At 30.7% G+C, this 14,521-nt stretch overlaps 1 protein-coding gene across 1 annotated transcript; it reads left to right on the top strand.

The window, feature by feature from the left end:
• Nucleotides 1-5,142: 5,142 nt before the first annotated feature.
• On the top strand, nucleotides 5,143-5,625 carry LOC100790108 (probable calcium-binding protein CML15). Its single transcript, XM_003528210.1, has one exon. The coding sequence runs from the start codon at nucleotides 5,143-5,145 to the stop codon at nucleotides 5,623-5,625; it is 483 nt and encodes a 160-aa protein (XP_003528258.1).
• Nucleotides 5,626-14,521: the final 8,896 nt, after the last annotated feature.

Here is a 14,521-nt window from a genome sequence, read left to right as displayed (position 1 = left end):
GTTTGAGCTTGACCTTTTTATCTAAAAAGGCTTTTTAAAAAGCTTGAGCTTGGCCTTTATAGTAAACAAGCCAAGTCGAGTCAAGCCTTACATAGGCCGAGCCAAAGGCCCTCGACAAGCTGCTCGGCTCATTTCCACCCCTATATGGCACCATAATATCAAATCATGAAAAAAAAATGATGAAAAATAAAAACTATCCACACATATAGATACAAATTATAACATGTCTAAGTATAATCATAAAATCTAATAGAATGTCAAAAAATACCTAAATTAGCATATTAGAGATAAAATTAATTTAGTTAGTTACTAGAAGTTATTTGAATAAGTTAGTTGGTTACTCAAGTTATAGTTATTAGAAGTTATTTGAGTAAGTTAGTGTCAGTTACTCAAGTTAGTTATTTTTTATCTTTGTATAAATACATCAACTTTATAATACTTTGATGAATGAATGAATGAATTGAATGAATCCTAAATCTTTCTTTCATTCCTAATATGGTATAAGAGGTTTTTGCTTCCGTGTCTCTTGCTTCCTATTGAAGCTATTTATGGTTCTGTTTGGTGGTGTGGATAGTGCTGCTAGTCCTCGCTTTGTGGCGCCGAGCCCTGGCTCAAGGGGGCGTGTTGCAAGTGTAGAAGCAAAGCTTCATGGTGAATCAAGAATGATTCAAAGATATTTTGATGATAACAATGATGATAACAAAAGATGATGACAAAGGTGATGACAAAAAGCTCAAAGATCAATCAAAGAACAACTCAAGTGAATCAAGAACAATTCAAGAGTTCAAGATAAGAATCAAGAAGAATTCAAGAGTCAAGAAGAAAGTTTAGAGTCAAGAATCAAGATTCAAGGTTCAAGATCTCAAGAATCAAGATTAAGATTCAAGACTCAAGATTCAAGAATCAAGAGAAGGCTTAATCAAGATAAGTATGAAAAGTTTTTCTTAAAAATTGAGTAGCACATGATTTTTCTCAAAACATGTTTACCAAAGAGTTTTTACTCTCTGGTAATCGATCACCAGATTGTTGTAATCGATTACCAGTAGCAAAATTGTTTCGAAAAAGTTTTCAAATTGAATTTACAACGTTCCAATTAATTTCAAAAAGCTGTAATCAATTACAATGTTTTGGTAATCGATTACCAGTGCCTTTGAACGTTGAAATTCAAATTAAAATGTGAAGAGTCACATCCTTTCACATAAAAGCCTTGTGTAATTGATTACACTGATTTGGTAATCGATTACCAGTGATTGTTTCTGAATAAATCAAAAGATGTAACTCTTCAAAAGGTTTTTGACTTTTTCAAATTGGTTTTAAGTTTTTCTAAAATGTTATAACTCTTCTAAAAGGTCTTCTTGACCAGACATGAAGAGTCTATAAAAGCTAGGCTTTGTTTTGCATTTTCTTTCATTCATTCAATCTTGAATACTTTTCCAATCAATCTCTTACAATCCTTTACAAGCCTTGAATCTCTTTGAACTTCTTCTTCTTCTTTGTACCAAAAGCTTTCTGAAGTTTTCTGGTTTTCCAAACCTTGAAAACTTGTGTTATTCATCTTTTCATTCTCTTCTCCCTTTGCCAAAAAGAACTCGCCAAGGACTAACCGCCTGAATTCTTTTTGTGTCTCTCTTCTCCCTTTTTCCAAAAGAACAAAGGACTAACCACCTGAATTCTTTTGTGTCTCCCTTCTCCCTTGTCAAAGAATTCAAAACGACACAGTCTGAGAATTCTTTTAATTCTTCCCATTCCCTTATACAAAAGTGTTCAAAGGACTAACCGCCTGAGAATTCTTTTGTATCCCCATTCACAAAGTATTAAAGGTTTAACAGCCTGAGATCTTTGTCTTAACACATTGGAGGGTACATCCTTTGTGGTACAAGTAGATGGTACATCTACTTGGGTTTGACTGAGAACAAGAGAGAGTACATTTCTTGTGGATCAGTTATAGTGGAGGGTACATCCACTAGGTTCAAAGAGAACAAGGGAGCGTACATCCCTTGTGGATCTTTGCTTGTAAAAGGATTTTTACAAGGTTGAAATAAATCTCAAGGACCGCAGGTCGCTTGGGGACTGGATGTAGGCACGGGTAGTTGCCGAACCAGTATAAAAACTCTTGTGTGTTTGTCTCCTTCTTCCCTACTCTTTTACTTTCCGCTGTGCATTTTAATTTCTACTTTTACTTTTGGTTAAGTTTCTCTTCTACTCCTTATTCTCTTAAAAACATAAGTAAAAGCCTTAGAAGAGTAATTTTTTTAATTATTAAAGGTTTAGGAATAATTAATTCAACCTCCCTTCTTAATTATTCTGAGGCCACTCGATCCAACAGCGAGTCCCACATCGGGTGGTTCACGAGTATGATTAAGTTCTTATATAACTGGGTAGGCCACCCCCTTATGAATCATTTTTTAAGGGGACTTTTCGGATGCCTGGTTGATTCTTTTTTTTTCTCATGGCCATGACTGCCGTTGATGGTTAAGTTCTTATATAACTAGGTAGGCCACCCCCTTATGAATCGTTTTTTAAAGGGACCTTTCGGATGCCTGATTGGTTCTTTTTTTTTTCTCTCATGGCCATGATTGCCATTGATGATTCTAACCCCTTCATTCTTTATTCTTCCGACAATCCTAGCATTGCCTTAGTTTCTCATCCTTTCACCATGTTCACAGCAAAGGCATAGTTGTTGATGTGGTGTTGTGGAAGAATTGGCGTGGAGCGGTTGCGGTGCTCGTTTATGCCATTGCGTTGTGGTACCTCTTCGAGCGTGTCGGTTACAATTTCTTGTCCTTTGTCACCAAAGTTTTTGCCAACAAGGTGTTTGATGATTTTGGCTTATTGTTTTAGCCTTTTAGGCTTGTTTTGATGATTTTAGCTTCTGTCATGTGTGGTGGTTAAGCATTGTTCCTTTGTTTGCTTCTGCCAAGTGGTTAAACTTTGAGGTATAGTTTCTGCTTGGTGGTTAAACCTTGATAGTTTCCTGGATTAATGATTTGAACTTTTGTCAAATGGCCTTGTTGATGATTTCGCTTGATGGAAGCTTTGATGCTTGCTTTGGACTCTTGGAAGAAGTCGAAGTTGGTCGAAGATTTCTCGAAATTTCTATTTTGATGGATGTATTTCCGACATGTTTCACTATATTTCATGTTTTCAGATTTTTTTTCTTTTCTCTTTCTCCTTTAATGTTGATATATTGTATTCTCCAAGCTAGAAGTGTTTTCAACACATTCCAACTTGCGGGGGGTATTAGAGATAAAATTAATTTAGTTAGTTACTAGAAGTTATTTGAGTAAGTTAGTTGGTTACTCAAGTTATAGTTACTAGAAGTTATTTGAGTAAGTTAGTGTTAGTTACTCAAGTTAATTATTTTTTATCTTTGTATAAATACATCAACTTTGTAATACTTTGATGAATGAATTGAATGAACCCTAAATCTTTCTTTCATTCCTAATATAGCATTCATCCCCATGAGTATGAATAAATGATAGAAGTTGGATTGTTTTTCAAAGTTCTATCAAACTTTTTAGTCGGTTGTTTAAGAGAATGTCAGTGATTATATATTTGCTTAATGTCATAGCAAATTTATAATCTCCTATTATTAGGCCGAATCTCTTAATCAACTATTTATTAAATAATTGGTCCAACTCATCACATGATGCCATCATAAATTTTATGTATAATCTCATTTAAAATATCTATAATTATATAGGTATGATAGTTGTCTTATCTCAAACTATCAATTGATGATACTAAAAGATAATATAATAATTATTTATTATTACTTATCCATAGACATGGCAAGAAAACCCATACCCATGGATATTCACCCGAATCCGTCCCGACTTTGACGGGTAATACCCGAATTGACCGGGTATGGGTTTGGATTCGGTTTTCCCCGATAACCAAAAGTCGGGTACGGATACGGATATGGGATTACTATATTCGTCTCGACCCCGAACCCAAACCTGTCCCGCCACTTAAAATCTTTAAAATTTTTGCATAATTTAATCAAAAGGCATATAATTTTTATTACTAGTTAATTTTATTTTAGAATTTTTACATAATTTAATATTATTTTCTTAACTATTTTTGTAGACACACACGCTATAATAAATTTATTGATATATAAGTAGTTAAAAATAAATGTTTAACAATCAATTTATTTTTTCTAAAATCAAATTTTTAATATTTTTTTACAAAAAAAAAAAATTGAATCGTGTATAGGACGGGATCGGGAATATCCGATACCTGACGAATACGAGGATGAGATAATAAACTTAAATCTGTCGGGTATGAAAATATGTTAGGGAATCAAGGTAAGGGATTGGGGAGACAATACCCGTATCCGTCCCGCCTCATTGTCATGTCTAGTTATCCATAATAAATATTTTAACAAGAAAGACAAAGATAAAAGCAAACGTTTTCCCTATTCATTGTGGGATTATCAACTCAAATAAAATTTTCTTGAATGGAAGATGACTTTGGTCTATATTAAAATAAATATTAGACCCTGTTCCTCGTCCTAGATTGTGTACTCCTTCAAATAAAATAAAAAATATTGAGAAAAAATTACATTTGAAAACAATTATGCATTGTGTGTTTCCTATAAATAAGAAAGGTACAATGCCTAACATTGTTACACTTTTGAAATCATGAATGATGCTAAAATTATAAGAACTCTGACAAAAATAGCATAAATGCGAACGTATGATGACAATGACGGTCAACGGCCCCGTAGGAATATATATAATGACATGGGAATAAAGCATAGGAAACCTCATATCATAGGTAATACAATCTAAGCCTGTTCCATCGTTACGTGAAGCCAACTATGCGCTCTCCGTTCCTAGTCTGTCTCCTAAAACAAAGAAAATAAAATAAAAACAAAACCTCTTAGCGAAACAAATTAACCAAGAACACTTCATGATACTAAAATAAGCACTTGTGTCTTTTCTTCCTTCATAACATCTTCACAATTTTGTTAGCGCGTCATCGAAGTTATTATTTGTGTTTGGTACAACATATTAAATTCATGTGTGTTTGATTTCACTCAGGAGAGTTTTGGATCTGCGTCAATCCAAACATCTTGTATTCATGTATTGCACGTCCCTCTTGCATTGTTGTTTTGTCGATTACATTGAGAACAAAATGTCAAAGCTTCAGGTGAATAAACTGAACCAACTAAGAGAAATTTGCGCAACATTCTACATGGATTCGGATGGCAGCCTAACGATTTTGGAGCTAGCTGCGCTCCTTCGGTCAATAGGGCTGAATCCCTCGGGGGATGAAATCCATGCCTTGTTGGCCAACATGGACTCAAATGGCAATGGCTTTGTGGAGTTTGATGAGTTGGTGGATGCAATATTGCATGACATAAGTGCAGAGATTTTGTTGAAACAAGAAATGCTATTTGGGGTGTTCAAGTGTTTTGACCGTGATGGGAATGGTTACATAACGGCAGCGGAGTTAGCAGGGGCAATGGCCAAAATGGGTCAACCCGTTACATATAGAGAGCTCACAGAGATGATCACAGAGGCTGACACAGATGGTGATGGTGTGATTAGTTTCAATGAATTTGTCACTGTGATGGGTAGGTCAGCCACTCACTTCTTAGGCCTTGCATTGTTGTAACCAGAAGAAAACCACGTACGATTTTGCGCATTAAAACATGTTTTTGTCCTTCATGTTGTGCTATAATGGCTTCACACAAAAAGGAGAGGACGGATTCCTTCACTAACATGTAGATTAATTCTTTATTATTTTCTTCTTTAATTTTTCATATTTTGGGGTTGTGTAGCATTTGTATTGAGGGTTGTTGGGGATTTATTTTGTTAACGAGAATTTGAGGGGAATGATCTTGCGTTGTAAAAAAATGAAACAATGGAATCAAATATTGATATTTGTTTTGTTTTGTTTTTACCTACAACTCGTGTCCTATAGTATCTTTTCAAACATTGATGACTATTAAATTATTTTTGTATATCATCATTGAACTCATATTTTATTTTCTTTTTGTGCCAGAAAATATATTCTTATTTCAGCTAGCCGTTACGGTTACTCTTCCTTTTCCCTTGTGGACCGTTTGAGGTGGATGATTTTCAAGTTTCATCAGACAAAAATTAACATGTTTCCAGTCTGCTAAACAAATATGCCTAAATATGTAGGGTTTCCAAATCTTATTTTCAAAATCCAATGTATTGGGATAAAAGTTATGTTAAGTTAATTTTTAATTTTTTTAATTAGCTGAAAAACTTATTTGATTGTTGTGTAAATATGTAAGTCTTTTTCTTAGTATATTTTAACATTTCAAATGGTAGCTTTTAATTTTTTATATTTTTTTATTTTTTATTCTCAATATATTTATCTGATTTTTTTATTACTCTTTTTGCATAAATCATAATTTTATTATTTTTTTGTCATATTATATTTTTCAACCACTTAAACAACTAATTTCACTTAATACTTAAAACTTAATAAGTTATATTTTTAATTTTCAACTAGGTTGTTCAAATTTTAGCCAACTTTTTAACTAATTTTATTCAACATAACTAAAATAGTTTATAACCAAAATAGTTTGGAAATCATTTTTAATTAATGCATTTTCAAAACAATGTTAAGCCTTGTGTCAAAATCAAAACCACTAAAATTGATTTATTGTTGAGTTGTAAAATTACATCATTACCCATATCAAGACCACACTTATTATTTATGAAAACTATTACTGTTAAAGTTATTATTATTGTTGTTCAAATATCTACGCAATACAAATTCCTACGACAATTCATGTAATAATCCACTATTGTCTATAATATAACTTTATATCTGGTGTTGAAGCAACCAATTTTGAAAAAAGATAGACAAACACTCAAATAGTGGAATACTCCAATTGAACACTCGCTTAGCTTAGCTGGCTTTAAATTTATTATTTTATTATTTCAATTATTAATTAATAACAAAAAAAGAAAAACAGAAGAAAAATTGAAATTAAAAAAGAAAAGAAAAGAGGGAGAGGGCTTTAAGCTTGAACGCAGAAATTGAAGAAGACGGAGTTTGTGTTGCTTTGATTCTTCTACGCATTACTGAGCATGTACCCGTCCGACGACGCAAAAATAGAAGATGAGGGAGGGGGCCAGTCGCACTGCTTTGTACTCGTCTAGATGCTTTTTAGGAGGAATTATTAGGTGGCTTGATTAATAATCATTAACACATAAATAATAAAAATTATATTCATTAAGCTAGAGATATATTCAGTAATCATCTAATAAAAAATAATTATATTATCTCTTAATTTAAGTAATCTTAATTAATTTAAAATATTAAATTATTTACACGTTACATAATTATTGATGGGATTATGGGTGACTTAGTGACGTGATGGTTCTAGACCATCACCTAATAATTACTGGTGGTTTAGCTGTCGATCCTGGACGAAGTTTATGTAGTTTGTTTTGTTTCTTCTTATCAGCCATCGAAGCTGATTTAACGGTCGCCATTGGAGGTGTCTCTGTCACTCCATTTGTCAAACACAAAACTTGGCGGAGGCGTTTTCAGTGTGTGCTCTTATCATTTTGTGGACTGACTGGGTGACCCTTACTCAAAGGTGAAAATTATAAACAAATTTATTGTAACTTTTGCAAGAAAGTTCCTTGCTTTCTCCTTTTTTATATTTAATTGTTTCTCAATACCCTTTTCCATGAGAGCAAATCATTTTTTGGTGTATGGCCAAAGTTGGTTCCATAAGCTAAGATACAATTTGGGTTTTGTTTTGCTTTAGTTTTATTGTTTTTGATCTAATTGCAAACTTTGATCCATTCCTTTCTTTTTTTGGACTAGAGTTTGATTGTTTTCAATTTGAGAGAAGGATTTTCATAAATTTTCAATTTTTAGTGGGGATAATGTGAAATCTAAGTAGTGGGTAATTTGTATTTGTCTATGTAGTGAAGAATTTATGTTAAGTTACTTTGGCATGTGTCATGCCTATTTAACTTTGTTTTGTGGTGCCGTTGGCTCCTTTAGATTATTTTATTATTGTTGGGAATTGAAAAATGTGATTTACATGTATATCTTAATGGTGAGATTTTTCTGCTACATTTAGTTATCTTCAACACAGAATATTGGAAGGTCAACATTACAATCACAAATCAGGATGAACTGTACACAATGTAACCTTGTTGTGCAGCACCCAAACTTTGATAATCTCACTCATGTGCTTAGCTTCAATTAAACCACTAATATCTTATGTGCATGGGCTTATGTAAGTTCTATCTTACACTACCATAGTCCTAGATATAAGTTATTGAACAAAATATTCCAGTTTTGATATGATTGTTTTGGTATATGGTTTTACCGTTGATACTAGTATGTTGTGAGGAATGAAGTTCTATAATGATTTACTTCATCATGATCGACCCCTTGGGAGAAGTGACTAACTTCCCATTAAGAATTTATTTTAATGGAGATAACTGCGTAATCCCACCTCCAAAGCCTACCCATGGCTGCCAAATGCAAGTTAAAACTAGTTTCCTCTTTACTCAGTAGAATCTTAGGCACTTTAGCTTGTGTGATAATTTTATCAACTTAACCATGGAGAATAATCTATGTGGAAACATAAAGGGGTCATCTACTATTTTATGGTGAAGTCATTACTAGATGAGTTAATTACAATGAATATTTTTATGCTTTGCTTTTATTATATTTGTTATTCTTTTTTTTTCATTACTTTTAATCTTATTTGTTAATTATGTGAAATTTGTGTTAGTAAATTTAATAAAAAAAATACATTCATTTATGAAAGAAAAACAAAGGCAAAAGAAAATGATGTTTAAATAGTGATATAAAATTTGTTGTCCACAACCATTTTAATATTCAATTACATGTAATTCTTTTGGTTTACTTAATTGAAATTCAAATCTTAATTTAACTTGTTGAAATTTAATCTGAATTATTTTAAACACATGCATTTCTCGGCAGCTATTTAAACATGGAGTAGTTGCGAAGTTAAAAGGATCAAATAAGGACATTTTAGACAAAAAAAAATTCATTAAAAATCATGTGTTCCTCATGTAATAATTTCAAACTAATATTTTTCACGTCAAAAACATCATCAAAGGGTGATTTCCAAAAAAAAAATATCAAAGGATGACCAATGAAATGTAAAACAACAATTTAAAAAAGTAAGAGTGTTCAGTATAATAAAAACAAACCATAGAAATGATAATTGTAATTTACTCTTAGTCTTACTAGATTGTTACTAGTCAAGTATCCACACAACATATAATATGCCTAGAACAGAGGTGTATACATGCTTGCCACATGAATTATGTCCTGTTATTTACTTAGGAGGATAGATTTTTACAGTCACAAGCATTCACTTTTATAGGTTTTGCATTGTAAAATTAAGTTGCTTGAGTCACTACTTTTTTCTAATTCTTTTTGAATAGACAATTAGGATGTGTTTGGCCCATTTCAGTTTTTTTTTTCTCCTTAAAAGGAGAAGCTAGGCCAAACAATATTTATCCAAAAGTTCTTAAATTTTAAGTAGCTTATTTATAGTGTAAATTTCATAAAAAGTCCCATAGAGCAACTTATTGCTGGCTTATGCGGAGATTTTTGTGCCCAGACTCACCTTTGATTCTTGCGGTTGGTTGTTTTCCTCATTCTTTAACAAAACTCTTAATTTTATCATTTTTGTCGTGCGGTGCTTCCTTTGTCGAGACGCTGACTTATGACGAGTGTTATAAAACTCAATTCCACTCGATTAGTCGGACCGGTTCAATCGGGATCTGATGACCTAATCAGACCAATTTTATTATTGGATCGATCACGCAATTGACCCATGATGACTTGACCAAATCCGGTCAGTTAGGTCACTGGATTCTGATTGGACCGGTCTGACCCGACCAATTTTACAAAAAAAATGGATCATCTCTATAACATTATTTTGATGTCTCATTATTATTAATTATTATTTTGAATTTTGGAATATGAATGAATTTTTCTTAATCAAATAATGTTAGTTATATACTTTTATATATATATATATATATATATATATATAATTTTAAATTTTTAATATATACCGAGTGAAACCAGGTCGATTACTATCCTACCAATTGGACCACTGACTCACTGACCACCGACTACCTCAGTCGGCTCAATGATCGAACCAGGTTTCATAACACTATTCATGATTGATTGATTTTATTCCCACAAGAATCTTGTCTCTTTTTTTCTATTTTTTATAAAACAAAACCTAAAATAATTATTAAAATACGGTAAGAAATATTCATTATAGTATTTTTTTTATTAATTTTTCTGTTAAAAATATTAATTAAAGTAATTTTTGAAATTTCATAAAATTAAAAACTTTACATACTTGTACTTTAATATTTTTATTTACTTTTATTATCATTAAAATAAATTTATGTAAATTCAATTAATTTTTCATCATATTTTTTATTTTTAATATAAGTATATTCATTTTACTAATATTCTTTTTAAAAATTTACCAAACAACTTTCAGCTTAAAAGAAAAGTTTAAAAAAATGAAATTTGACAAATAACATATTTATTTTTTAAGCTTTAATTTTTAACTTTAATTTATTGAAACAAACACACCCTTAGTTATTAACATTGTAATGAATTCAAGCATAAAATTTTGTTGGAACTCACTACACTTCTCATTTCTAGAACTTTATTAATTAATTATTTGTGCTCATTTGGGCTATTCCAACACCGGATGGATGGTTTCACTACTTCCAGCACTTACGTGATCATCTGTTGTCCAGTACCTTTGACATGTATTGTAGAAAGAACATGGCTGGTTGGTGTTCTAACTGTAGTGGGATTGGGTAACTAGTTTTTCTTTCAATCACCAATCTTATTATTATCATTATTATTTGGAATTTGTGTTTTCTTGTTCATTTTGTGACACCGTTGTGTATGAGGTTTGACCGTTTGAGTGAGGAGTGTTAAAAACTTGGGATTTAGGAGTAGTGTTGCAAAGTAATTGAAAGTGGGTTAATTGTATTAGTGAGACTGTGAGGGTGGTTAATTTTGTTAAGTAAATGGTCTATAGAATGTTTGCTAATTGGTTAACTCTGTTATATGCTTGCACATTTTATAATCATTATATTTGTTTTATTTATTTGTTAATAATCATTGATTTTTTAAAATTAAAAATCTTACAACAGTCATAATAATAATAGTAATATATTTCTAATATATTAATGTTGACCATTTGAATAAAATTCATTTTAAAATTGGGTTATGCAGGGTAAACATTATTTAATTATGAATATATTTATTTAAAAAATGTAAATCTATAAATATCTTTTTTATCACACGCTATACATGTAAATATCACAGAAAATTCGAATTATGGCTGTTAATTTTTTAATTTGTAATAATAATTATTTACAATTAAATTATTTTATTTATTTATTCTAACCATAGATTGTAAAGTATAATATTTTGATTATTAATAATTGTTGATCATTATGGATATATAGTTTATTATATATGTAGCAGACTAATGAAATTAGGATTCTTTTTGGCAATCATAATATTTTAAAAATGACAATGTTAATGAAATTAACGCTCATTTTAATGATTAAAATTTAAAATTTAATTTAAAGAATATATATATATATATATATATATATATATATATATATATATATAAAAGGTGATATAATTAAAAGAATTATTATCGATTTTCATTTCATGTAACAAAATATTGATGGTGTGATTCTGAATAATGTCTTGTTCTCTTTATTATATCTTCTATTTATTGTAAACGTCATACAATTAATTGAAAAGTTTACTCATTAATATTTTGTAATTAGGAAATTAATCCATTAGTTTTTCACTACAGAGTAATATGTCTAATAATTTCTTATTTGTTTTCTAATAACTTTTGTGATTCTTAGAAATTTATTTTCTACCAACTAATATTATTCCTTACTTATTATTTTATACTCCTTAAATTACTGAATTGTAAAAAAAATGTAAAAGGAAAAGAGAACATTACTAAAACCAATTAATAATTAGGTTTATAGAATTTTTACTCAAAAAAATAACTTAAGTTAATTACATGCCAAGATAAAAAAAAAAAAAAAAAAGAAACTGATGTTCTCTAATTTTGTTTTTGTTTTCTTATGCTAGTTAGTAGTTTTTGTTTTCACATATTTATGTTTTTTTACTGTAAGAGAGATTAAAGGATATGATCATAATCAATTATTTATAATATAATTTGATATTGATTTTATTTTGAGAGTAACTTAGTTGTGTCTCTATTTTTATTAATAAAAGAATATGATCTTTAATTAGGAATTTTTTACGCTATCTTTTAATTAGGGATTAAGATTATGAAAATGTGATTTTGTCATTTTTCTAATTTTCATATGAGTCTCTTAATGAGGCCTTGGACCACTTTCGTAGTTTGCCCACACATGGGTTTAGTGAGCCGGTTCAATTTAACATGTTTATTGATGGTCTACGACCTCATTCAAAGCAACTCCTTGATATCTCCGACAATGGAAAAATCAAGTTGAAGACTCTTAATGAAGCCATGGAGCTTATAGAGAACATGGAAGCTAGTGATCATGTCATCCTCCATGATAGGACGCATATTCCTTCCAAGAAGAGTCTTCTAGAACTCACCTCTCAAGACGAACAAGCTTCTTGCAAAACACCGAATTGACAATAAAAAATCTTGAAGTGCAAGTGGGCCAACTTGCAAAGCAACTTGCAGAGTGTTGGACAAGTGACCTCAATAACTTAAGAGGGGGATGAATTAAGTTAAAAAATTTCTTATTTAATTGACTTCTAAATCTCCTTTTAAATCTATATGTTACGAATATTGAAGATGAAGATGAAAGTTATATCAACAGAATACTTCAAGTGTACAAGATAAATAAAATATGCAAGATAAAATAATCAAGATGGGGAAGAGAGGAATGCAAACTCAGCTTATCCTGGTTCGGCCACTTCCTGTGCCTACATCTAGTCCTTAAGCAACCCACTTGAGATTTCCGCTAACTTTGTAAAAATCCTTTTTACTACTTCTGAACACCTGAGGGATCCATTTTCCTTGTGTTCAGGAAACTCACAATTCAAGAGACAAACAGTCTCTTGATCTCAATAAGTCTTTAAAGAAAGTGCAAATGTTTTTCTCTCTTTCAAAGAAGAAGATACAAGATGAAGCTAGTTCTTAGAAGAATCCTTAATTGATTTGCAAGTTTTTGGTCAATGATTTGTTTTTTAGAGGATAAGACAATAAGGTTCCAAAAAAACTCTCAAGATTTTCTAGATAAGTCACATATTTATAGGCCCTTGGTGGCTTTTCAAAAACTTATGAAGGGATGTGACTTTTCAGAGTAATTTTTAAGATTTCCTCACTGGTAATTGATTACAGATCTTTGGTAATCGATTACAAAGTTATGTAATGAGGAGTCATGACTTTTCAATTTGAATTTATGTAGTTCCATTACTAGTAATCGATTACAGACAAGTGGTAATCGATTACAGCTTTCAAATTTCAAATTTCAATTTTTAAACTTTTTTATTATCAATTTAAAAACTATGTTGTGAGGCCAAACCTTTGCAATCACTAAGAGACTCTTTTAACAAAGATAGACTAAGACTTAGCTTTCTTCTTGATCTTGGTTTTTTTGGTCTTGATTTGGACTTGAAATAAAACTTGTGTTGCTTTTGTCTTGGCATCATCTAAACCTTCATATACATACATTCACATTCTCCCTCTTTTTGATGATGACAACCAACTAAAATCATTTACTGAAAAATATTTCTTTTGCGAGACGATCACTCCCCCTTAATTTTGCAATCATTGCTTAGCGGAAAATATTTTCAGAAAGGTTTGCAATATATATATATATATATATATATATATACCATGTATCTATACCTTACATGATTCTCTCCACCTTTGGCAACATCAAAAAGACGAAAGCACCTAAATAGAAACAATCATTCACATAATAACCAATCATTCACAGAGAAATCAACCAAGTTCTAAACATACCAAATAAAGCAATTCCAAAATAGTATTTATAAATGACCAAAGCATTCATAAAAAAAGCAACCAAGTTCGAAACATATCAAGTCTTAAACAGTAGTATGAATGACCAAAGCATCCACAAAAAAACAACCAAAGAAGAAATAAATAGCAAGTCCAAAACAGAAATATAAAGAACCAAATCCAAAATAAACCCAATGCAGAAAGTTTGAAATATCAAGGAAATTAAAGACAAGATAATGCTAGATAAAAATAGAACGGAAAAGCTTCACGGATCCATCGGAGGATCAATATACAATTATGCAATAAAAAACATTTATGAGCATGAGCAATCACGAAAAACAATCATCAAATGCAATTGTTATAAACATTCAAAGTAATCAATCATAAACAAGCAAAACAACCATTTCACTCAACCAAAGTAAACAATAATCATAATCAATCATGATAAACATTCATCATAATCAAGCATGATAATTAAATAGTATA

This window comes from Glycine max, chromosome 6 (genome assembly GCF_000004515.6).
Source record: "Glycine max cultivar Williams 82 chromosome 6, Glycine_max_v4.0, whole genome shotgun sequence".
Lineage (NCBI taxonomy): Eukaryota > Viridiplantae > Streptophyta > Magnoliopsida > Fabales > Fabaceae > Glycine > Glycine max.
Note: the sequence above shows the minus strand (reverse complement) of the source record. Positions and strands in the feature narration are given on the sequence as shown.

What these genes read in the sequence shown, in the direction of transcription:
- LOC100790108 (XM_003528210.1), top strand. Translation starts at nt 5,143, where the DNA reads ATGTCAAAGCTTCAGGTGAATAAACTGAACCAACTAAGAGAAATTTGC.